This window comes from Rhinoderma darwinii, chromosome 8 (assembly GCF_050947455.1).
Source record: "Rhinoderma darwinii isolate aRhiDar2 chromosome 8, aRhiDar2.hap1, whole genome shotgun sequence".
NCBI classification, from domain to species: domain Eukaryota; kingdom Metazoa; phylum Chordata; class Amphibia; order Anura; family Rhinodermatidae; genus Rhinoderma; species Rhinoderma darwinii.
Window position 1 is genome coordinate 83144139 of NC_134694.1, and position 24693 is coordinate 83168831.

The 24693-nt window shown below is 41.4% G+C and overlaps 1 protein-coding gene across 4 annotated transcripts in view; it reads left to right on the plus strand.

Moving 5' to 3' along the window:
• Positions 1-23433, plus strand: part of LOC142659569 (UDP-N-acetylglucosamine transferase subunit ALG13-like) — a 61107-nt gene extending 37674 nt beyond the window's left edge. For all 4 annotated transcript variants that reach the window (XM_075835834.1, XM_075835833.1, XM_075835830.1 and 1 more), the window contains exons 21-26: positions 763-922; positions 3172-3264; positions 3356-3396; positions 16751-16913; positions 20070-20361; positions 22852-23433. In XM_075835834.1, the coding sequence (XP_075691949.1) occupies positions 763-922; positions 3172-3264; positions 3356-3396; positions 16751-16913; positions 20070-20344 (732 nt within the window). In that variant the 3' untranslated portion in view covers positions 20345-20361; positions 22852-23433. The remainder of the gene's footprint in view (positions 1-762; positions 923-3171; positions 3265-3355; positions 3397-16750; positions 16914-20069; positions 20362-22851) is intronic.
• Positions 23434-24693: the final 1260 nt, after the last annotated feature.

Below are 24693 nucleotides of genomic sequence, written 5' to 3' on the forward strand. Positions count from 1 at the left end.
ACACACACACACACACATACACACACACACACAGCCCCGCAAATAAAAAAATAAAATTCTACTTACCTTGCCCCATTCCCAAGACGGACGGAGTGCTCCACAGCCTCCAGTTGGGACCCTTGCGTTGCTCAGCGTGATGCAGTGACGTCATCACGCCGGCCTGCGCAGGGATTCTGTCCCAGCGTATTATAGGCTGCGGGCCTAACGTCGCCTGCAGCCTATAGTCTTCAATTGTATCTGTCCTGAGTACACAGATACAATTGAATATGGCAGTCGCTAGCACACAGTGTTTTTAATTAGCAGCCTTAGTAATAATTTCTGTGTTTTGTATTAAAATAGAAAATAGTTATAAAGAACTCCCTTTTTTTTTTTTTATTTTGAAATAGTTTCTTTTGTGCCCTAGTGGCATTTTTAAAGAACTAGCTCTGCATGTGAACATGAGCTTGTCCAGTCTTCGTATATTCAATATGTTGGTAAAAATTAATATTACACTGGCTGTACGTGATTTTAAGATACAAAAACAAAAGGTTATATTTAAGGTGATACTCTGGTTCATATTTGGTTAAAAACACATTAATCCATTTATTTAAAAAAAAGTGAAATGTATGTTCATCCCTTGACTGTTTTTTGTTTTTTTTTGGTGTTTATGGCACCACAAAGATGAGAGATTTGGTCTGATATTTTGAATATCCAAATAATGATGCAGTGCTGGTTTGTGGACATTTTAAACGCATGTTATATGAAGTTTGCACTTCGTTTCAGGTAACATCTGTTATATCTACTTCTTGTGTGAATTCTGCACCAGCTACCGTGATCTCTTCAAGTTCGGCTTTGGGTGTAGCAGCCACGGTTACCTCCACTGTCCTTCCACAGACTGCTGTGCAGCCAATCATGATATCACAGCCTCCCACTGGACGGCAAGGTAGCAATCCTGTTTTTAAATTTTGTTTCTTAATTATTTTATTTGCAGAATTACTTTTTTCACCTTTTTACTAAGTGGATACAATGGGCTGTTTGTTTGCAGAAACACTGGGTGGTGCTCTTGTACAATTAAAATTAAGGGAATTAAAATCTCTATTGTGTTTATCATTGTCTATTTTGCTCTTTTTCATATTTTACTTTTTACCTTTTGGCAATTTGAAAATAAAACTGTAAATTCTTTATGTAGGATTCTGACTGTTTTTGCAGCATTTAGAATACATTTCCTGGATGTTGTGGAAACTCCGTCTAGTTATTTATACTGACTATTGATTTAAATGGTTTTATGTGAATAAATCTTAATGATGCTTTTGAATACTTGGTTTTATTTCAATTTTTCTTTTAAAGATCAGTTTGCCTTCAGTGGAAGAAGACGTTCTTGTTTACACCCAGGGGCCAAAAACCCATGTGGTACTCTAGTCCTCTGCACAGCTTTAAGAAGTGGATATAATTGTATTCAATCTAAACCGTCTTCTCTGAGCTAAATGTGTTGGGCTTTGTTCACGTATGTGTCGGGGCTCTATTCTGACGTTCTGTCTGAGCTTTCCGTCAGAATGGAGCACTGGCTGATACAATCGGAAACCATAGGTTTCCATTTCAATGGTGATGGATCCGATGCCAATGGTTTCCGTTTGTCTCTGTTGTGCTGGAGTTCCGTCGTTTTGACGGAATGAATAGCATAGGCGACTAAGCTATTGATTCCGTCAAATGACGGAACCCTTGCACAACCGAGACAAACAGAAACCATTGGCACCGGATCCGTCACCATTTTAAATCAATGGTGATGGAAACGGAAGCCTATGGTTTCCGTTTGTTTGTCAGGGCTCCATTCTGACGGAAAGTTCAGAAGGAACGTCAAAATAGAGCCCTGATGCATATGTGAACAAAACCTTAATGGCACAATCTATCTCCTCTCCTGATATTTGCCACAATATATATGAACAGGTAAAACCAGCCTATAGTAACACAGGTCATAGCGGAATGTGAAAACTGGTTAAAAATACATTCAACTCTTAACTGAGGGCAGGCCAGGTCTGTATGAGTTTTAGGCCTCATTCACACGGCAGGGTTTCCCGGCCGGGTGCCGGCCGTTCATAAATCGGCCGGCACCCGGCTGCATTAGGAATGATAGACCCCTAATGGGGCTATTCACACGACCGATTTTTTGACGGCCGGAAAATCCGGCCGTCAAAAAATAGGACATGCTCTATCTTTGCCCGGGCGCCCGGCTCCCATACAAGTCTATGGGGCCGGGAATTACACGGCCATCACCGGAATGTGTTCCGAGTGATGGCCGGGTTTCCCGGCGCTTGCGCTCTATCTCCTCCTCCTCACAGCGCAGAGTGCATGTGAGGAGGAGGAGTTGATGCCATTCTGACGAATGGCATCGCTGTACACTGTGTTGCAGGGCCGGGGTGTACAGCAGGTGGAAGGGAGCGCTGCGCTGGCTCCCTTCCCCTGCTTGTTAAAAGCACCCTGGCTCGGCGACACCTTCGATGGCGCCGCTAGTAGTAGTAGTAGCAGCAGCTGCTGCTGCTGCGGCTGCTACTACTGTAGCGACGCCACTATAAAAGAGCAGGGAGGTATCTCCCCGCTCTGCTATGTGCTAGCCGCACTTTAGCTCCTTGAAGGAGCGGAATCCCCGTGTTTTCGGGGATTCCGCTCCTGGACAGAGCGCTTGATGTCTCTGTCCATATCTGGGCAGTGACATCAGGGGAAACTCCTGAAGCGGAATCCCCGAACACATGGGGATTCCCCTTCAGGAGCTGCCGCTGATGTCACTGTCCGGATCTGCCCGGCCCGGCACAGATGCATAACTTTATGCAAACCGGCCGGGCAAAATGGCCGATTTTACCGGCCGACACTCGGGCTCGGGAACGACCCGGTCGTGTGAATCCCGCCTTAAGCTTTTTGGTTGTGAATAAAACGAGAACTTAAAGGTGTTTTCCCGCAATAAAGATTTATTACCTAACCACTGAATAAATAATAAATATTTCATCAGTGGATGGAGGTCCAACAGTTTGGACGCTCAACTATAGAACGGGGCAGCCGCATGACCACGGGAAGGAGGAGTTTAAATGCCACATCGGTCAAGCATGCACCCTCCAACTCAACTCAAACTCTAGAGTACTGCCACTGTACATCTGCATATCCACTTTAAAATGTCAAATTTATTTATTTATTTTTTTAAAGCTCCACCTGGCTCAGGAGAAATGGGGGACTGTGCGGTTCCTTTACCTCCGCCACCTTATTCTTGTGACCCTAGTGGCAATGATCTACCAAGAGGTAAACCACTAATGATCCTACATTTTTTCAAAATTGGTTTCTGTTGCTTTAAAGAAAGAATGCTCAATATTACTCTCTTTTCCTGTTTCAGACACAAAGGTTCTACAGTATTATTTTAACCTAGGCTTACAAGTAAGTTATCTTAGGTTGCAGGGTTTCGGATTTTCCTATGTTTAGTCTTTCGGAGAAACAATCTTAGTATTGTAGAGGATGACATGTTGAGTATTTGTGTAGCCTATTCATAAGAACACGGTGTCAAAAAATTTCTTCTCTTTTAAAGTCACATTCTTAGGCTTGGATACATAAATAATGCGCCCCATAGTAATTCGTAAAATGAAGAGGTGAGCTTTACCCACCATTTTTAGCATAAAGTTAAAGGGGTTGTCCCAACTTCACGTCTTTCAAAGGCACATATCCATGCATATATTGAAAATGCACACAAAATGTGCACTCAAGCTCTCCAAATCAGCACCCCCGTGGCTCAGGAAAACTTTCACTCGTAGGATGGCAGAATGGGCTGCCCGATGCTCCACTAGATGATGTTTGCAGTAATCGCACCCTGCTCGCTCTTATGTGCTTATGGTGATATATATATATATATATATATATATATATATGTGTGTGTGTATATAAAATTTGGCTACAGCAGTCAGGCCTCTGCGCATGTTTGACTGTAGCTGTCATACTACTGAGCATTGGCAAGACAAAGATCAGCAGACACTGGTTAAGAGCTGCTGAACTTCTCAACCTAGCCCTGTGCAGTGAACGCCGTCGCAATTTGCAGAGTGAGGAATAGAGCTGCTATGCTGAAATGGCAGTGAAATCTACGCATTCTCAGCCTGTTAGGAGAAAAACTAGTAGGGGACTTTACCAGGGACAGCAAGGGAGAAACCATCCTGGGGGATGGCTTACTTTCAGGGGTGATCTCTTATTTAACCCAGGTGTTTTAGAAAATAGGTTGTATCTGCATGTAGTAATTTAATTATTTTTTTTTTAAATCTGATACAAAGGGGCATGCGTATGATCTTGGAAATATCCCTTTTGGTTGCTTTCACAGGGCAGTATTTTGGTCAGTATTTTAATTTTTAGTATTTGCAAGCTAATACCAGGAGTGGGTTTAAATCTTTCAATTATACTTCTGTTTGTTTCAATCTTTTGGCTTACAAATTGATGCAAAATACTGCCGTGTGAAAGTGGCCTTTATAGACCTGACAAGTTTATGGTTATTTTAACCTACATTCTGTTTGCTGTGTCTTTTCATCCATTCCCTGGTCTCAATTTTCCACTCTCCCCTTCAAACATCAACATTCATCACTAGCTGGGTCCCTTTTTCTTTCTTGCCACCATAGCAGCTGCCATGCCTGCTACCCTAGTAATTGAGCTCCTGCACCTTCTAGACCATATATTGTAGAAGTTATTCAATTCTAGATTTCATCTATATGTAAGCTGTGAAATGTTATATTTCATTGATGTAATGTGGCTCAGGAGCAAACTCCAGCTTCTGGACCTCTCTTGTGCTTCCTAACTACTCAATCCTGGACACTTGATTGTCACAAGGTTTGAGTAGAATAGTCCTTTATTCCTGGCACGTCCAAGTAAAGCCATACATATATGGTCCAATCTGACTGTTTTGGGTTTTCAAGTGCTAAGTTTGGACTACAGAGATTGTCCCAGGAAGCGATGGCTGCCTTAATGGGGAAGTTGGTTTTAGACAATTCCCTTCTGTTTAAAGGATTCCCCAACAATATGCTGATCACTGGATGTCGCACAGTTGGGGCGTTCAGCAATCATCTGTATTAAGTTGGGGGTACAGCAAGTGTTAGATTTTTGTGCAGCATCACCGCAGGGGAAATTAAGCATTACATGATATGTATCTATTTAAATCAATAGGCCGTATAATATGTTGCCAACATATTCCGCAGCACTTTACAATACAGAGGAAATTTGTACAGACCATATCAGATGTTACATAGTGACAAAACTTATTTGCAGTTCAAACGAGGAGTGAGGACACTGCTTGCAAGAGCTTACAATCTGAGGAAATAGGGGAGACCAAAATATGAAGTACAATGCTCTAGCCATCTTTTGTACATATGGGGCAGTACACGTAAAGCTGTATGAGCTGGTCACCAGCCAGTATCTGCGTATGACAGACATGAAGTGCATTTGGGTGTGGGGGAAACTGTTGAATCAGAGAGTCAGGCTCTGATGACTTAAGTAAATGGGGAGCCAAGGAAAGTAGTCAGATTAGGGAATGTTATAGGCCTAAGAGGCTCTGTCACCAGATTTTGCAACCCCTATCTGCTATTGCAGCAGATCGGCGCTGCAATGTAGATTACAGTAACGTTTTTATTTTTAAAAAAACGAGCATTTTTGGCCAAGTTATGACCATTTTTGTATTTATGCAAATGAGGTTTGCAAAAATACAACTGGGCGTGTTGAAAAGTAAAAGTCCAACTGGGCGTGTATTATGTGCGTACATCGGGGCGTGTTTACTACTTTTACTAGCTGGGCGTTCTGACGAGAAGTATCATCCACTTCTCTTCAGAACGCCCAGCTTCTGACAGTGCAGACACAGCCGTGTTCTCGAGAGATCACGCTGTGTCGTCACTCACAGGTCCTGCATCTTGTCGGACGAGCGAGGACACATCGGCACCAGAGGCTACATTTGATTCTGCAGCAGCATCGGCGTTTGCAGGTAAGTCGATGTAGCTACTTACCTGCAAACGCTGATGCTGCTGCAGAATCAACTGTAGCCTCTGGTGCCGATGTGTCCTCGCTCGTCTGACACGATGCAGGACCTGTGAGTGACGACACAGCGTGATCTCTCGAGAACACGCTGTGTGTCTGTGCACTGCCAGAAGCTGGGCGTTCTGAAGAGAAGTGGATGATACTTCTCGTCAGAACGCCCAGCTAGTAAAAATAGTAAAAACGCCCCGATGTACGCACATAATACACGCCCAGTTGTACTTTTACTTTTCAACACGCCCAGTTGTACTTTTGCAAACCTCATTTGCATAAATACAAAAATGGTCATAACTTGGCCAAAAATGCTAGTTTTTTTAAAAATAAAAATGTTACTGTAATCTACATTGCAGCGCCTATCTGCTGCAATAGCAGATAGGGGTTGCAAAATCTGGTGACAGAGCCTCTTTAAAACTGTTGATGGAAATTAATCAGATTATCTCGGGTAGCACATTTCAGTTGTCCTGTGCAGCACAAGAAAACCCTTGGAGACAGGAGCGGGAGGTTTAGATTAGATCGTTGACCGAACATATATCATGGATAGGGTGGTAGACAGATGAGGGTGGGGTTATATGGAGGTGCATCACCGTGGAGAACTTTGTGGTTGAGAATAATGAGTTTGAATTTTATTCTGATGGGAATGGGTAACCAGTACAGTGACTGGCATAGGGTAGAAGCGTTGGTGTATAGGTTGGTCAGAAATATGAGCCTGGCTGCTGCATTAAGGATAGATTGGTGAGGGGAAAGTTTAGTGTGGGTGAAGACCGATTAGCGATAAGTTACAGTAGTCAAGAGGAGAGTAAATCAGAGCAACAATAAGAGTTTTGGCTGTTTCCACAGTAAGAAAAGGGTGTATTCTAAAGATGTTTTTGAGGTGAAAGTGATTGAATGTGCGAAGGAAAGATCTGAGTCAAAAATAACCCTTAGGGTATGTGCACACGGCCTATTTACGGACGTAAATCGGGCGTTTTTGCCCCGAATTACGTCTGAAAATAGCGCCTCAATAGCGCTGACCAACATCTGCCCATTGAAAGCAATGGGCAGACGTTTGTCTGTTCACACGAGGCGTATATTTACGCGCCGCTGTCAAATGACGGCGCGTAACTAGACGCCCGCGTCAAAGAAGTGACCTGTCACTTCTTTGGCCGTAATTGGAGCCGTTATTCATTGACTCCAATGAATAGCAGCGCTAATTACGCCCGTAATTGACGCGACGTTCAAGCGCCTGCACATGCCGGTACGGCTGAAATTACGGGGATGTTTTCAGGCTGAAACATCCCCGTAATTTCAGCCGTAACGGACGCCCTCGTGTGAACATACCCTAAGACAGCGGGCATGCTGCCTAGACATTATAGTATTACCACACACTGAGATGGAGACATCCGGTTTAGGTGGGTTAGATGGTGGGAACATCAGGAGCTCCGTTTTAGAAAGATTCAGTTTTAGATAAAGAGCAGATATCATGATGGAGACAGTGGACAGACAGTCACTGGTGTATTGTGTTGGAGCAAGGGTGATGTCATGGGAAGAGGGATATAATTGGGTGTCCCCAATGAATCTGCTGATGCTTTGTCCAATAGGGGCTGTGTAAAGAGAAAAGAGGATCAGACTTAGGACTGATCCCTGAGGAACGTCGATAGTTAGGAACTCAGTGTAATGCTCAAGGCGTGCTGGGTCTTTCAGAGCGAGATGCACTCTTTGCAGCTACTCTTCATTCTGGCTTATAGTAGGCTTCTAAAACACCAAAGTCTGTCCCACTACTTTCACCATGTTTCTAGAAGCCATGTAGGGTAACAACTTTGAGACAGACAATATAACAAGGGTTACAAACTGTTCTATCAATATAGCCTGTAGATGGCAGCAAACATGGTAACACAAGTATAACTCCTAACACTGCAACAGGGGTTTGGAGTTTTGTGAGCAAGAAAAAGAGCATTCCCATTACATGAAGATGTATATCTTCTTTTCCATGCACAACTCCTTTACAAGATATGAAAAATAATTTCCGTTTGAAGAAGATGATCAAATTTGGGATGAAGTTCCCAAAATAGATGTACAGGTATCCAAAGTGCTAAGAAGACGACATTGCCTTTTTTAAACTCTACCCAGTTTGGAGATTTGATGGAGAGAAAAACAGCAAGCCTCTTAAAGACCTGGGAGACGGCTTCTGCAATCCTTAAAATTAATCTGGCAACCACCTTTGTGTCCAGATCGGATCCATGTTTGTCTGGGTGAACCAACTAGGAAGTCACTTTAAGGTAAAACATCTAGAGCTAAGAGGCCTCAAAATTAGAACTTAAAAAATAACCATGACACCATTAAAGTTGGAGGTAGACTTCAGAATTTTCAAGGCCCTCCAACGGTGGCCTAAGGGAGCGTGAAGCTATAGTCGTTGCCTGTTGCACATGTTCTAACCCACTGTCTTGATACTTGCTTGTGTTGAATGTAGCGCAGTGAAAAAACATCTGGTGAGTGCCACGATTTCATTTGTCGGCTGTTGAAATTCTATTGAATTCTGCCTTTTAACACCACCAGTCCTTTTGTGGTTCCCATTCCCTTCCATGGATCAGAAGTTTAGAGCAGTACTGCTCTACTTCAGACTGTTCCCCGCTATTTTTGATTGTCAAGACATTGGAAGAAGTGTACAAACAGGGAGGTGAAAGCCATGGTACCTGCAGCGTAGAAACACAAAGATAATTACTTTTTTTTTTTCCTTGTCAGAAAACCAAATGGCCTTTATAAGCTTAAAGAAAGGATTCCAGCTTTTGAGTACTGGAAATGAAATCGCGTAGCTCTCTGTGCTCTGCTGTTCCCATCACTCCTATACACTTCCATGGGAGTTACTGAAACTTCGTAGCTCAGCAACCTCATAACTCCGTGGCCGGAGGGTGGACCAGTTCTAGAGATGGGTGCGGGTCCCAGAGGTGGGACATAATTGTCTAAAGGGGTATTCCCATGTCAAAGTTCTGAAACAAATTTGTGAGATCTCAGATTCAAGATGGAGTAGATCAAGGAAACTGGGTCCTATAAAGAACTAATTTATGGTGACATTAGACCTCCGAGATGCACATTACTACCCATTCATTCAATCTACCAGAAGTTCCTAAGGTCTTCCTTAAGGATAGAGCAAACATTCATCCACTTCAGAAGTAATGGTGGAGGTAGTAGTGGGTAGAAGAATGACCTAAAGTATTCTTGAAAATCCTGTTAGATTCAGAACAAATTTCTCCTATTCCCAGGGACACGTTATTGGTGGCTCAAAAGGACTCTTCCCTCTAGAAAGATAGTGTCCCATAAGACTGCCCATGTCAGTACTTGGGACCATGACCTCCCTTCATCTCAGCAGTGGTTTGGAGCGAGACTAACAAGCCCTTTCAGGAGATCAACTTTCCAAGTATAGCCTTCGGATAACTTCGGATAACTTGTACATTAGACGGGAAAATCCTGACATCTGACAGTCAAAAGATCCTAAATGGCCCAGAAGAAGTAGGGTTCACCTTACTATCCAAACTGCTGCTAGAGTAGCTGTCGGATCTTCCTCAGGACAGGTCTGCTCTCCTATCAGCCAAAACATTAAAAATTAATTTTGTGCTGTTTGCCTAATAGAAGAGATCAAAGAATACACTGGATTGTATTAGGAGCCTGGTGTATTCATAAGTAGAGCGCCTTTCCCCCCTCCCCCTCAGTGATTGACGGGCAGCTGTCTATGCAGATACACAGCAGCCCAGCTACTAATCCCTGATGAGAGGGATTGGGGAGAAATCCCTGCATGAATACACCCACAGCGGAATACAGTAGCAGCAAAGTGGGTGTGTTTAAACAAGTCATCTACACGCTGCAGAAAATTTAGTCCAGAAATTCACCTGCGGTGCATGGTTTTAGTTCCGCAGCATGTCAATTAGGGCTTGTCCACATACGACGGAATTTCTGCAGCAATTCCGTTGAAAGTCAGAGATTTTCCTGCTGCGGCAAAAACGCATCATTTCCTGCGTTTTTTTTGCGGCAGAAAGTGGTCCGTAAATTGCATAGTTTTTCCCAATGTTAGGAGATGGAGACATCTCCTATCAATAACGCAGCAATTCATCAGTCCTTGAAAAAAACGCACCAGAAAACCACAGCAAAAAAACGCATGAAATGGTGCAGATTTTTTGCAGCGGATGGCCTGCTAGTTGATCCACAAATGTTGCAGAAATTTTCTGCAGCAAATCCATTATGTGTGGACAAGCCCTTACTATCCTGTTCTTATATAGGACAGCAAAGTCTGGTAACTGATCTGCAAAAAGTTTCCTTAACAAGCAGAGTTCTGGAGGAAAGGATTATCTTTAAACTAGACCCCTTTGCCTACCTAAAGTGGTTACAGGCTTCCACAGATATCGGGAATAGTCCTTTCATTCCCTTTACGTCAAAAGGTCCGTTCTAAAATATCTAGATGCAACTAAGCCTTGTAGGAAAGAGAATTATGGTTCATCCAATATCTGCATAAAAAAGGAGTACCGGTAAGTATTAAACTCCATTGATGGATGGAACAGAAATACAAGAAGATTTAACAGCAATTGCACTACTTTTTTCACTCCCTATCTGTCTTATTGATGTATTTGTATCGCAGAAAGTCTGTATGTAGCCATGGCCTACAGATGTTATCAATTATTGGACCATCGTCCCTGTAATGTCATAAGCAATTCTGTTTCCAGCCCATGCAAGAAGGTGGTGTTGCTTCGGGGTTGGGGGTCTCCTTTCCTATATTTAGTGGCAACTTCACTAGGTCAAATTTGTGAATTCCATGGTTGAGAATGTACAGTGCACAAGAAGCATTTTCCTTTTCTTGAATACAGTGTCCTTATATACTACCGTGTTTCCCCGAAAGTAAGACAGTGTCTTACTTTCTTTTTATCCCCAAAAGCCCCACTATGTCTTACTTTCGGGGTATGTCTTATATTGGAAAAAAATTGTCGAATTATTATTTATTTTTTTTTCACAAACTTTATTTAACTGTTTTACATTTTTTTTTTTAGTCCCACCAGGGGACTTCACTATGCGATGTGCCGATCGCATATATAATGCTTTGGTATACTTAGTATACCGAAGCATTATTGCCTGTCAGTGTAAAACTGACAGGCAACCTATTAGGTCATGGCTCCGGCATCGCCTAACAGGCAGATGCTGAAGGCAGACCTGGGGGTCTTTGTTAGACCCCCGGCTGTCATGGAAACCCGACGGCGACCCGCGATTTGTTTGCGGGGGCGCCGATCGGGTGACAGAGGGAGCTCCCCCCTCTGTCAAACACATTAAATGCCGCTGTCACTATTGACAGCGGCATTTAATGGGTTAAACTGCCGGAATCGGCGCGCGCTTCGATTCCGGCAGTTGCAGCAGGAGCCAGGCTGTGTATAACAGCCGTGCTCCTACCGCTGATGGAGACGTATGGAGAGGGGGGCGGCGCGGAAGTGGGCAGGAGGCGGCAATACCCCTGTGTTTCCCCGAAAGTAAGACATATGTCTTACTTTCGGGGTACGGCTTATATTAGCCGACCCCCCTGAAACCCCCGATACGTCTTACAATCGGGGGTGTCTTACTATCGGGGAAACACGGTATACTAAATATATGGAAAAAATACGAACTTCAAAGAATCTGTAAAAAGAGTCACCTCCAAACCCCCCCCCCCCCCCCCAAATGTCAGTAATCCGTAAATCGCTTAAAAGACTGATTCAGAATTTGCAATTTTTTTTAATCTTTCTACTCTCTTGCATTCCCCTGCTGTAAGCCCACAAACGAGCCATGCGCTGCAGGCTGATGCATAGAGGGAACTACTAAGCTCGGTGATATAATGGAGAGGGCTACTTAGAGTCGTTATCCGTATGCAGCGCACAACCTGTTTGCGGGGGAACGCAAGTGAGTAGAAAGATAAAAATTCAGATTAGGAATCTGCGTCTTAAGCTATTTACTGATTCCTGTAGTTTTATTTGGGGGTTTCAGAAGTGGCTGATTTTCTTACAGGGAATCTGAGTGGAAATGGAGATATTTGACTTTTATTGAAACATTTCTTTAGTGCAATATAAGCCAAGGTGAACGTTCAGCTCCCGTCTCTGGTACTGTAGATGTAATGTGATTCTACAGTGCTGGCCCATGTACTGGAGATGGGAGCCTGGGAGACAGAGCAGGACACTGTCTACTTTTGCAGAGTTATGATCTGCCTGCAGCGTTGACAGAGGCTGATCCCTGCAACTATTTAGAGACAGAATCTCGTATGCAAGTTATTTTCGAAAAATGATATTGTGCACGCTCCTGCACTATAATAGTTTCTCTATATAATTGGATGTACAAGTTATGTTCCCAGATAAGTTAAGGGATAACTTAGTTCCTGGCCTCTCTCATAAGGAGTTCTTCTTCCTTCCTTCTTTTTTTTTTTTCTTTTTTTTTTATTCCTCTTAAGGAAACTGGCTTGTTCCATTGCCAATTGTACATTGGCAACTCGTAGGAAGCAAGCTAAAAATATCCCAGGAGCAAACTATATGAACTCAGTCAGATAGGCGCAGAGTTATTGCATCTTCTAAGAGGTGTCATGCCAATGTGGGACAGTCCTTTCGATAAAAATATATTTGATGGAGTTTCCTGCAAATTTTTGCACCAGGAATATAATGATCCCCAGAGAGTCCTCCTTGAGTAGCAAGGAAACCTATTGAGTTAATATTTTTCCAAGTCTAAAATGAAGGCATACATGTGTCTTGGTTTTTTTTGTCTGCGAATAAGCCAAATATTTAGTAACAATGACTCAATTGGTTTCTGTCCTGTGAAAAAAAACATTAGGAACAGTCTACAGGATGAGTTCCAGTCTGGTACTTTGTCTCTAAATATATGGCCGATACACTGAACTGTAATACTGGTTGTTGCATAAACCTCTAATCTGTGATACTGTCATCAAAGCGGTTTGAAAATCTGGTTAAAAGGGCGTTTCTTGGGGGGTTTTTTTCTGCCTGAAAGATGCTACGTTTCCTCTTCCACTTAGGATGAGTTCAGTGTTTATTTTTTTGCCCATAAACGCTACAGCCAGATATGACTTTAACCCCTTCCCGACATTTGTCGTAAGTATACGACATGGAAAGCAGCGTTCAAACGTGATCGCTACATTTAAGCTGTTTGCAGCTCATCGGAACCCCAGCAATGAAATTGCCGGGGTTCCGGTGGCTGCAATGGCAACCGGAGGCCTAATACTGGCCTCCCGGTCTGCCTAGCACGGAAGCCGGTCAAGTTCCGCCCGGCGTAGCAAGATGGCTCAGGAGCTGATCCGGCGTCATCAGCGGTGGAAGTCAGCTGTATGTTACAGCTGACATCCACCTGTAATGGCAGGAACCGGAGCTAGCTCCGATCCCTGCCGCTAACCCCTTCGATGCAGCAATCGAAAGTGATTGCTGCATCTTAGCGGTTGCTAGCAGATCGCCAGCCCTGACAGGCAATCAGGACTGGCGACTGCTGCTATGGCAACAGGAGACAGAATGGCCTCCTGCTCTGCCATTGCGGAAGCCGATTAGGCCCTGCCGGGAGGCGAAGCCTAATCTGCTTGCTATCAGTGAATGACTGACAGATCTAATGCATTGCACTACGTAGGTAGTGCAATGTATTAGAAAAAAATAAATCTGACAGTTGGACCGTCAAGTCCCCTAGTGGGACTTGAGAAAAAGTGTAAAAAGAGAGTAAAAAAGTGTAAAAAAAAAAGTGAAAAAAATACGTTTGAAAACAAAAGTTTCAAGTAATAAAATAAAACACAATCGCCCTTTTTCTCTGATCAAGTCCTTTATTATTGAAAAATAATAATAAACCAGACGTATTTGGTATCGCATCGACCGTAACGACCTGAGGTATCAAAATATTATAATATTTATTGCACGCGGTGAACAGCGTAAAAAACTTTACCAGAGTTAGTTTTTTGGTCACTTTAACCTACAAATATTGGAATAAAAAGTGATCAAAAAGTCGCACGTATCCAAAAATGGTACCTATAAAAACTATAAACTATATCTCCTCGCAAAAAACAAGCCCTCATACAGCTCCGTCGACAAAGTTAAAAAGTTATGGTTCTCACAACTTGGCGACAGAAAAAATACATTCTTTTTACAAAAGTAATTTTATTGTGCAAAAAGTTGTAAAACATAAAGTGCTATAAATTGGGTATCGCCGGAATCGTACTGACCCGCAGAATAAAGTTAACATGTAATTTATAACGCTTGGTGAACGCTGTATAAAAAAAACTATGCCAGAATTGCGGTTTTTTGTTTACCAGGCCTCCCAAAAAATAGGATAAAAGGTGATCAAAAAGTCGCATGTACCCCAAAATGGTACCAATAATAACTACAGCTCGTCCCGCAAAAAAACAGCCCTCATATCACTACGTCTATGAAAAAATTAAATTAGTTAAGGCTCCAATAAGTCAGGAAATAAAAAATATGCAGTTGTGCCGGCCCGAGGGGAACATTTCTTCTGTTTTCAAAAGGCGATTTATCAAGGACCTAAAATTAGGGAACCGGGAAGGGCCAAAACATATCTGCTGGAAGCGAGGGTGCCCGTATTATACCAGGACAACACTTTCCCAGCAAAATTCCCCAAACTGCAAAGGTGCGGAGTGTGGACCAAAAGGGGGATAAGAAAGGACGCCATATATCAGTGCGACACCGGCCTGTGCAGAAAGGATTGCTTCACTGCGTAACATACATCTATGGATCATTTTATTGTTTTTTTTTACCCCATTATTATGCCACCTAACTATGTCCCTGATGTACTCTGCCCAGCTTACATGTACCCCCACATTATAAATGGAAACACCAGCAATAATCAAACAAATCTACTACCAAGCAAAATCCACTCTCCAAAAGCCAAATGGCGCTCCCTCCGCTCTGAACCCTACAATGTGCCCAAACAGCAGTTTCCTTCCACATATATGGCATAGTCCTACCCGGGAGAACCCTTTTAACAATTTTTGGGGTGTGTCGCCAGTGGCATAAGCTGGGCATGACCTATTTGTCACTGAAATGGCATATCTAGGGAAAAATGTGATCTACAAAAGCCAAATACCGCTCTTTCCCTTCTAAGCCCTGCCGGGTGTCCAAACAGCCGGTTATTACCACATGTGAGGTATTGTTTTACTCGGGAGAAATTGCTTTACAAATTTTGCGGTGCTTTTTGTCCTTCAGTCCTTGTGGAAATGAGAAAAAATTAGCTAAACCTACATTTTCTTTGAAAAAATTAATTTAGATTGTCATTTTCAGGGCCTGCTTCCAATAATTTCTGCAAATAACCTGTGGGGTCAAAACGCTCACTATACCCCTAGATAATTTCCTTGAGGTGTGTAGTTTTCCAAATGGGGTCACTTTTGGGGGATTTTCACTGTTTTGGCACCGCAAGAGCCCTTCAAGCCTGACATGGTACCTAAAATATAGTCTAATAAAAATAAGGCCACAAAGTCATCTAGGTACTCCTTTGCTTCTGAGGCCGGTGCTTGATTCCAGTAGCATGCTGCGGCCACGTGTGGGATATTTCCAAAAACTGCAGAACCTGGACAATAAATATTGAGTTGCATTTCTCTGGTAAAACCTTCTGTGTTATAAAAAAATTGTATTAAAAATTTATTTCTGCAAAAGAATATGAAATTTGTAAATTTCACCTACTTTGCTTTAATTCCTGTGAAATGTCTAAAGGGTTAAGACCTTTTCTAAATGCTGTTTTGAATACTTTGAGGGGTGAAGTTGTTAAAATGGGGTGACTTTTTGGGGGTTTCTAATATATAAGGCCCTCAAAGCCACTTCACAACTGAACTGGCCCCTGTAAAAATAGCCTCTTGAAATTTTCTTGAAAATGTGAGAAATTGCTGCTAAAGTTCAAAGCCTTGTAACGTCCTAGAAAAATAAAAGGATGTTCAAAAAATGATGCCAATTTAAAGTAGACATATGGGGGATGTTAATTAGGAGCAATTTTGTGTGGTGTAACTGCCTGTCTTACAAGCAGATACATTTAAATTGAGAAAAATGCTAATTTTTGCAATTTTTCACAAAATTTTAGTGTTTTTCACAATTAAATACTGAACATATCAAGCAAATTTTGCCAGTAACAAAGTCCAATGTGTCAGAAGAAAACAATCTCATAATCGCTTGGATAGGTGAAAGCATTCCGGAGTTACCACATAAAGTGACACATGTCAGATTTGAAAAATGAGACTGTCAGGAAGGTCAAAAGTGGCCAAAGAGAGAAGGGGTTAAAGTCCATAGTCAAATATGAGCGCCTACGTACACAGCGTTTTTGTGTTTTTGCCACTTTTGAAGCATTTTGTGTGCTTCTTTTTTTTCTCTATAGGACTTAAAAAATTTTTTTTTAAAAAAAGACTCCTCTTGGATAAAAAAAACACATGTACAAAATGATGCTAAATTATTAAATCGCTAACAAAAACTAGAAAGGTGTGTGTGAGGACTAATGATTGCTTCTGTTGACAGGAGCACACAGTCATGATAGATTTAGCTCTGCCAAGGGTGGGGATGGTTAGAAAATATGATGAATTATATTGAAAACATTTTGATGAAAGCAGTTGGAAATATTTTTTAACTACGATATTTATGCTCTAGTGTTAGTCAAATGTAAGTTGCGGTTTAGTTGATACTGTTATTGACTGTACACTTTTTTTTTTTTTTTTTTAATTCTAACTTAAAACTTTAGTTGAAGATAAGATATATTGTTGAATTTTTTATTTTATTTTTGTTAGTGTTATCATCAGAGTTTTTGGCACTCTATGGTATATGTGCAACAGGTACCAACTCCACCACATGTTGAGCCATACCAAAGCTTTCCAGAACCTGTTCCCATAGTTGACCAATCTATGCCTACAGTTTACAATGAGAGCCGGCCTGTGACGCTAGAAACTGGTGGTAAGTACAATTGATGGTCACAAATGGACTCAGAATACTAAATGTATAGCATATCGAACTTGCTGTAGGTGCATTATAGTTGTTTTGAATAGAGCAACCTGTACGGTGTTAGTTGAAACATGAAGGTTCAGTTGTATTTTTGGACAAGTCATCTGGACTTTTAAAAAGATGTGGTGTTGCGACGTTCACGTCTGCATTCTCATTTCCGTCTTTTTTGTACCATCATGGAGACAGAGAAACAAAAATTATGGCAGTGCCGAATCCGTCACCTTACGAACACCAACAGAATTAATTGACTTTAATCCCTTCCCTCCGCAGCCATTTTTTGGATTTTCACTTTTTTGTTTTTTTCTCCCCACCTTCCAAAAGCCATAGCTCTTATTTTTCCCATCAATATTGCCGTATGAGGGATTGTTTTTTTGCGGGACAAGTTGTAGGTTTTCGCAGCACCATTTTTTTTGCCCCATATAAGGTAGTGGGCAACGAGATAAAAAATATATGTGGAATAGGAAAAAAACAGCGATTCCTCCAACCTTTTGGGTGTTTTTATTTTTACGGCGTTCACCGTACGGTAAAAACGTCATGTTAACTTACTTTTATTGGTGAGTACGATTACAGAGATACCAAATTTATATAGTTTTCTTTGTTTTACTACTTTTACAAGGAAAAAACTGATTGTCAGAAGTAAAATTTGAGTTTTGTCGCCACATTCTGAGAGCCATAAAGTTTTTTTTATTTTTCTGTCGATTTAGCCGTGTGAGGGCTTATTTTTTGCGGGGCGAGCTGCAGTTTTTATATTGGTACCATTTTGGGGTACGTGAGACTTTTTTTGATCACTTGATTTCATTTTTTGTGGGACCAAAAAACAGCAATTCTGATTTTAATTTTTTCTTTTTCACGGCGTTCACCATGCGGACTAAATAATGATATATTGTAATAGTTCAGACTTTTATGGACGCGTCGATACCAGTTATGCTAGCTTTTTCTTTTTTTTTTATTGTGCTTGAGGGAAAATGTGAAAAGGGGGGGGTTTTCGATCTTAATTTTTTTTTTATTTGTTAAAAAAACTTTTTTACTGTTTTTTACTTGTCCCGCTAGGGGACTTCAACCAGCGTTCGTTAGAATCGCGATATACTACCGGAGGTATGGCTTCATAGGAGTACAAAGATGTCAGGCCCCCAGGCAGCCGTGCCAACCAAAGGCTCCCCCCGATCTCGCCACGGGGGTGACGTTGGGACGTTACAGGGGGTCGCCCCCTGTTTTTAGTAATTTAAATGCCACGATCGCTATTGAACGTGACATTTAACGGGTTAAACAAGGGTTATAAGGCGGATGTCGGGAATGGGTTAACTGGTTCTGTTGGATTTCAGTCATGGTGTCTGTCATTTTACCTGAAACATAGCGCAGTATTTTTTTAGGGAATCTGCGATGGAGGCTCCTGACGCAGATGTGAACAAAAATTGGCCAGTATCGCTTTTCTTACAGACTGCTAAACCTATAATTAGTCTTGAAAATAAAAGGATTTAAAGTGTAGTTTCTATCTAATTTATATTTTTTATCTCGTTCGTTTCACACTAAATAACCTGTTAAATGAATTCTTCAGGTTATTACGGTCGTGTATATACCTAATATGTGTAGGTTTTTCGTTTTTATGTAATGTGTCAAATATATATTTTGGGCAAAATGCCACTTTTTTTTTTTTTTGGGACATTTTCTTTATTTTATTTATTTTTTAATCCCATTAAGGGATGGCTTTACTTACAGCTCTATTTTTTTTACTTACATTGTATTGGCATACTCCTGTATGCTAATGCATTACACTATGTCACTATGACACAGGCTGCTGTTAGGGCACACTATATGCACACTATTTCTAGGTCCCCAGGGGCTGACTGCAGAGGGATTTCCCGGTCTTTGATCAAGTCACCGGGTTTTTTATTACTAGATCAAAGAGGGGAGATCCCTTTGATCTAGTCACGGACCATGGCGATCAAGGAGTTAAACAGCTGGGGTTGGAATGTTTTCCGACCCCAGCTTTATTCAGCAGGCTACTCTAATCAGGAGCTGTAACTTATAGCTCCTGATCTTAGAGGATGAGCGCACACAGGAGCATTCATCAGCTTCTTCTACAGCGACGCCAAAAGACGTCGCTGTAGACTAAGCACCTGCACCACCTGCCGTCAACAGTGTGGCGGTCGTTAAGGAGTTAAAAAAAAATAAAAATAACGCCATTCAGTCCGTGTGATTAGTGCAACTTTATAAATAGTATTTATTAAAAATTATAATTCCCTTTTGACATACAGCTTCTCTATACAGAGCAGCTGTATCGTTCGCTAAATTCTACTCCCATCAGGTCCATGGGACTTAGGGTATGTTCACACACACTAATTACGGACGTAAATCGGGCGTATTAACCCCCGAATTACGTCCGAAATTACGGCTTGAATGCGTTGACAAACATCTGCCTATTGAAAGCAATGGGCTGACGTTTGTCTGTTCACACGAGGCGTATAATTACGCGCCGCTGTCAAAAGACGGCGCGTAAATAGACGCTCGCGTCAAAGAAGTGACCTGTCAATTCTTGGGACGTAATTGGAGCCGTTATTCATTGACTCCAATGAAAAGCAGCGCCAATTACGTCCGTAATGGACGCGGCGTTCAAGCGCCTGCACATGCCGTTACGGCTGAAATGACGGGGCTGTTTTCTCCTGAAAACAGCCCCGTAATTTCGGCCGTTACGGACGCTGTCGTGTGAACATACCCTTACTTTTTCAGTGAAAGTGAGGATCCACCTGTAATCGATCACATCTAAGTTCATAACTGGATCCTGTGTTTCGGAGACACGCAGTACCTGCTGACACTGAACCCATCAGTTCTGCGGGACTGACTGATTCAGGTCATAGTGAAAGATATAGCTGCACTGTATAAAGAATAACTGTTTATAAAGTTGCACCAATCACACTCTATTTATACAAAAAGGTCAAATTCCCATTCAAAGGTTTACATAGCCTTTAAGGTCCGTCCAGGCCTGGTCATTAAGGGGTTAATGAATGTCAGTGGAACAAATGGTCCTACCAAAACAAACACTTTTATATGTACACATATAGCATTTTATTTTTTACACAAGAATTTAACAATGTTTTCCTTTTATTCTAGGTCCATTTTCAAATGTGGAATCTCTGCCTCCCCCACCAGGACCAGTATATTACCCTTTTGTTCCTGACCCATATAACCAGTCTCCCTTAAGTGGTTTTGACTCGTGTGTGTCTGTTGTACCTACATATCACTATGTAGGACCCTGGCATTCTATAAGCCCCACTTACAGCAGTTCACCCCGGATTCATAACACTGTAAATCCTGGCCACATTCACCAAGTCAGCTACATTGCGGCACCACCTCCACCTGCGCACTTTGTGCCTCAAGCAATTTGAGAGCAGATGCGTTGTTGGTATGTTGAACCAAGCTGTTCCACATCACTTTACTATGTATATATACAATATTTTAACTATTTGGAGTCCTTTTTAGGCTATGTTCACACAGTTTTTTGCAGGCAGAAGATTCTGCCTCAAAATTCCGTCTGGAATTGACGCAGATTTTGATCTGCCTGCATGCCAATTACCACGGTTTTCACCTGCGGCCATTGAGCGCTGCGGGCCAAAAATGCAGCAAAATACGTTTCTCTGCCTCCCATTGATGTCAATGGGAGGTCAGAGACGTAAACGCCCGAAGATAGGACATGTCTTTTCTTTTTCCCGTGATACGGTTTTTCCGTTCGTGGGAAAAAAAACCGCCCGCCTCCCGTTGAAATCAATGGGAGGCATTTTAGGCCGTTTTTTGGCGCGTTTTCAGATGCGGTGTCCGCGTAAAAAAAAAGCTTAAAGAAATGAGAACTGGCCCTTAAATGTAGAAAATATTTTACTCCTTGTAAATTGTTGCACTTTGGAAATGGAAGGCTCAGCTGTGTTTTGTCTTTTGTATTACAATACATACTATAATGTACTTTTACAGAGCCGTAATGCCTTTGTGCTCTGCAGACAGACTCGTATAAGCTGACATCGGTCCGCAGATGTCTGCCACTGACTGTATTCTGCCCCACCATACAACTTCACGATTTATGCAGTTCCCTAATGTAATAGTTAAAGTGAATCTCCACTCCTTATTGCCATGTTTCTAGGTCTAAAATTCTGTCCTGATTAATTTCTAAATATATATTTGTAGCGGTTGTAGCTTTGTTTTTCTGATCCAGAGCTAAAAATCCCCTACAAAGACAAAGATTTAAAACCTAATATGCTGACATTCTGCAGCCACCATTTATGGGAGCTAACTGAATACAGTGTTATTTCAGTTCAATTTATAAAGGGTAAGCTACCTCTATTAGCGACTGCAGGTAGCAAGCATGTTTGTGTTTTTTGGTTTTTTTTTCTAAATCTGTCTGCAGGAGATTTGGAGCTGTGAATCTTAAAAATATTGTGTGTGTGTGTATGAATATGTGTGTGTATGAATGTGTGTGTGTGTGTGTGTATATATATATATATATATATATATATATATATATATATATATATATATATATATATATAATTAATAAAAAATTTAAGCATTAGAGTATCTAATAAATATATCAAAAACTGTTAAGCATAGGAGTACGACTGCTGAACCCACTTCTAAAAACAAGGGATCTTTGGTCTCCTTTAAAAAAGACCTATCCAAAATCCTTTCAATAGATGTTTCAAATGAAGAAAATTATTTGACAAATTTGACATCCTATGTTAAAGAATTACGCCCATAAAAAAGCCTCCATTCAGTCCTTCCATTAGACTACGTGACCCCCGAACTGACAATAATTCTTACCAGAAGTCAGTTTCCCTATATAGTCTTAGGAGACTGACATTATGTCGTAACGAAGGCTGACATACATGAATAAAGCGATCAGTAAGTTTTCTATCCACGCTATTGTTTTTGCCGTCCCAATTACAAACCGAGGGCCAAAACATTTTTTTTATTTTTTCTTCTTTAAGTTGAACCGGAGGAAAGGCGAAACTCATCAGGTTTGGGTTTTGGTGTGGTTCAGTTTTCCCATGGCTGGATTTACACAAATGATCCAAAGCAAGGAGAGGGTCCAAAAGGAAGTAAATGTATAAATGAAGGACTTCTTGGCCTACTTTTTTATATCCACTCCTGTTTCTTGCTAAAAAAAAAAATGCATCAAAACCTGCATGTGTGAATCCAGCTTAAGGCCAGTTTCACACAAGCAAAATACAGGCACGCACTTTTTAGCCCATATTTCGGCTGCAGTGAATCTGATGGCCTGAACTAACAGCATCATAGATCCCTATATGATTCTGCTTTTCGTTTTGATCATTAGACCTGTGGTTAGGCCAGGATTTGCTATCATAATACGTGCGCAAAAGTGTGTGCCTGTATTAGGTTTGTGTGAAACTGTCAAAGCTTGGTTCACGTTTTGAGGACTAAGTTGGCAGCAGAACCCTTCTGAAGATCTGCAGTGAATCCACATTTATGAGCAGAATAGAGTGTGCTGTGGACTAAAATCTCATCCTAGTACTAATTGAACTCATTGCTTGGTGATGAAGTTGCAAACAATAAACCTACAGTGTATCTATTGTTACTGACAGTTGAAAAGTATAATTGGTTCTTTTTGTATGGTTTTGAAGTTTTCTCCCACTCTACTTAAGAGCTGTAGCTGACAGGTGAGGTAATGCTGCAACGTGATCACCTCTCAGTTTACAGAATGAATTAGTCCCTGAACAATAGTAGTTTTATCATTTACCTTGTCAGTTTTCTTTGTCTTTGGAAACCTGAAAAAATGCAGCATTTAGTGTAACCTCAGATTGAGTAAATAGGTATTGTTAATGGTTGGTAAGACTACAAATTATGTTTAATGTTCTGTCTTTTTATTATTTTTTATTTTTTTTGACAGGTCATCCTGTGTTCATAAGATGACTGATTCTGAGAGAACTCTGGCTTCTAATCTACAGATCTATAATGGCGAGGAACTGGGTGGCTAGGACTGGGTGTAAAAAGTGAATTACAGTTTTTACTGTACTGAGGGGCCATAGATGGCTTTTTGTGACAATTCTTTATTTTCTGGAGGGACAATCACATAACCACTGCTGAAGATTTCTTTGCACAGATGACTTTTGAAGCTCCATTTTTATATCATGGTGGGCTGCTTCCGACCTAATCTTTATCACCGATCTGTTATCTAGTGTGTGGCCGCCAAACGCTATCATTGGACTACCTCATTCAAACTGTTGCGGAGAAAGGTCTAGTCCTATTGGACTATAAATGGCACAACTGTGTTATCTGAACCCGTTTTTTTTTGTTTTACCGGTCTACATGTTTTAGAACAGAAGCACTGCTTGTCTTTCAATGTGTACACTACTAGGAATATTTGGCTTTATTTTTGTTATATATGGGTATTTATGTTATTTGTATGTCACATTTTCACTGTAGGTGAGTTAACTTTGGTGTTCTTTCATAGTCACTATAAATAAATAAGAAAGCATGAAAACCTAATCTGAACGTGAAGTCCTTTAACTGAGCTGCGTTGTCCAACAGATTCTAGACGATTGTTGGAGAGTTACTCATATGATTAGCTTATAGATGCATACTAAGGGTAGGTAGTTTAAAATATATTCCTCATTTCACCACCCATACTGTGTGGTACCTCACAAATTCATAGAAAACCGTCACAACTTGTGATCATTCAAATATGTAGGGACCACTTATATTATAGTTATTGCTGGAGGCCCTCGCAGATTGTACAGATTAAGGCCTCATGCACGCGACAGTGTTCGGTCCGTGATATACGGACCGCATATCTGCTGCATTTCCCTTACCGTTCATACTGAAAACGTGTTTCCGTACGGGACAGTATTCCCACGGGGAGGCAGGGACACCTAGCGTCATACATAACTATAATGCTAGGAGCCCGGCCGCTTCAACTGTGTTCGGTCCGGGGAATGCAGCCGACATGTGGTCTGTATATCACGGACCGAACACGGTCGTGTGCATGGGGTCTTACTAGAAAAAAAATTGAGATTTAAAAATACGTTTTGTGCCCTCTGCATGATTTTTTGTTGCCATTATGCATCAGTGGGAAGAATCAAAGGCCAGTAAGACAACACAGGAACAGATCATGCTCATGCTCATGCTGGTTCCAATTATCGTGTTGGACAGTAATGTCAGAAGTTTTATTTAAAGCTTAAAGGCTGAGTTCACACGTCGCGGATTTGACGCAGATTTTCAGCTCCGATTTTACCCTTTGCATTGCAAAAGGGTGAGATCTGCGTTTAAAACCGCAACAAAATCTGCGACAAATCCGCGACGTGAGCTCAGCCTAAGGCTGGATTTATACCCGCATTTTTGGAGTAAAACGAGTAAATACAAAAGTAAGAATCTATAAAGGGGAGAATTGTATGTGTATTTTTTCTTTTGTTTCCACACCTGGGGTTGGCTTAAACTGCATCAAGACTAAATGCATGAATCCAGTCTAAGGCCGGGTTCACACGTAGCGTAAATACTATGGATTTTCCGCAACGAATTTAATTGCGGAAATAGCAGAGTAGCAGCAAAGGTAATGAAATCTGAACAAATCTAATCTACACGCTGCGTAAAAAAAAAAATGTAAAATCCATTAATAGATTGACCTGCGGTGTGTTTTTTCAAACCGCAGCATGTCCATTTACGTTGCGGAATCTCTGCTTTTCTGTTGCGGGTTTTCCCTATTAAATTCAATGGGGAGGTAAAACCCACAACT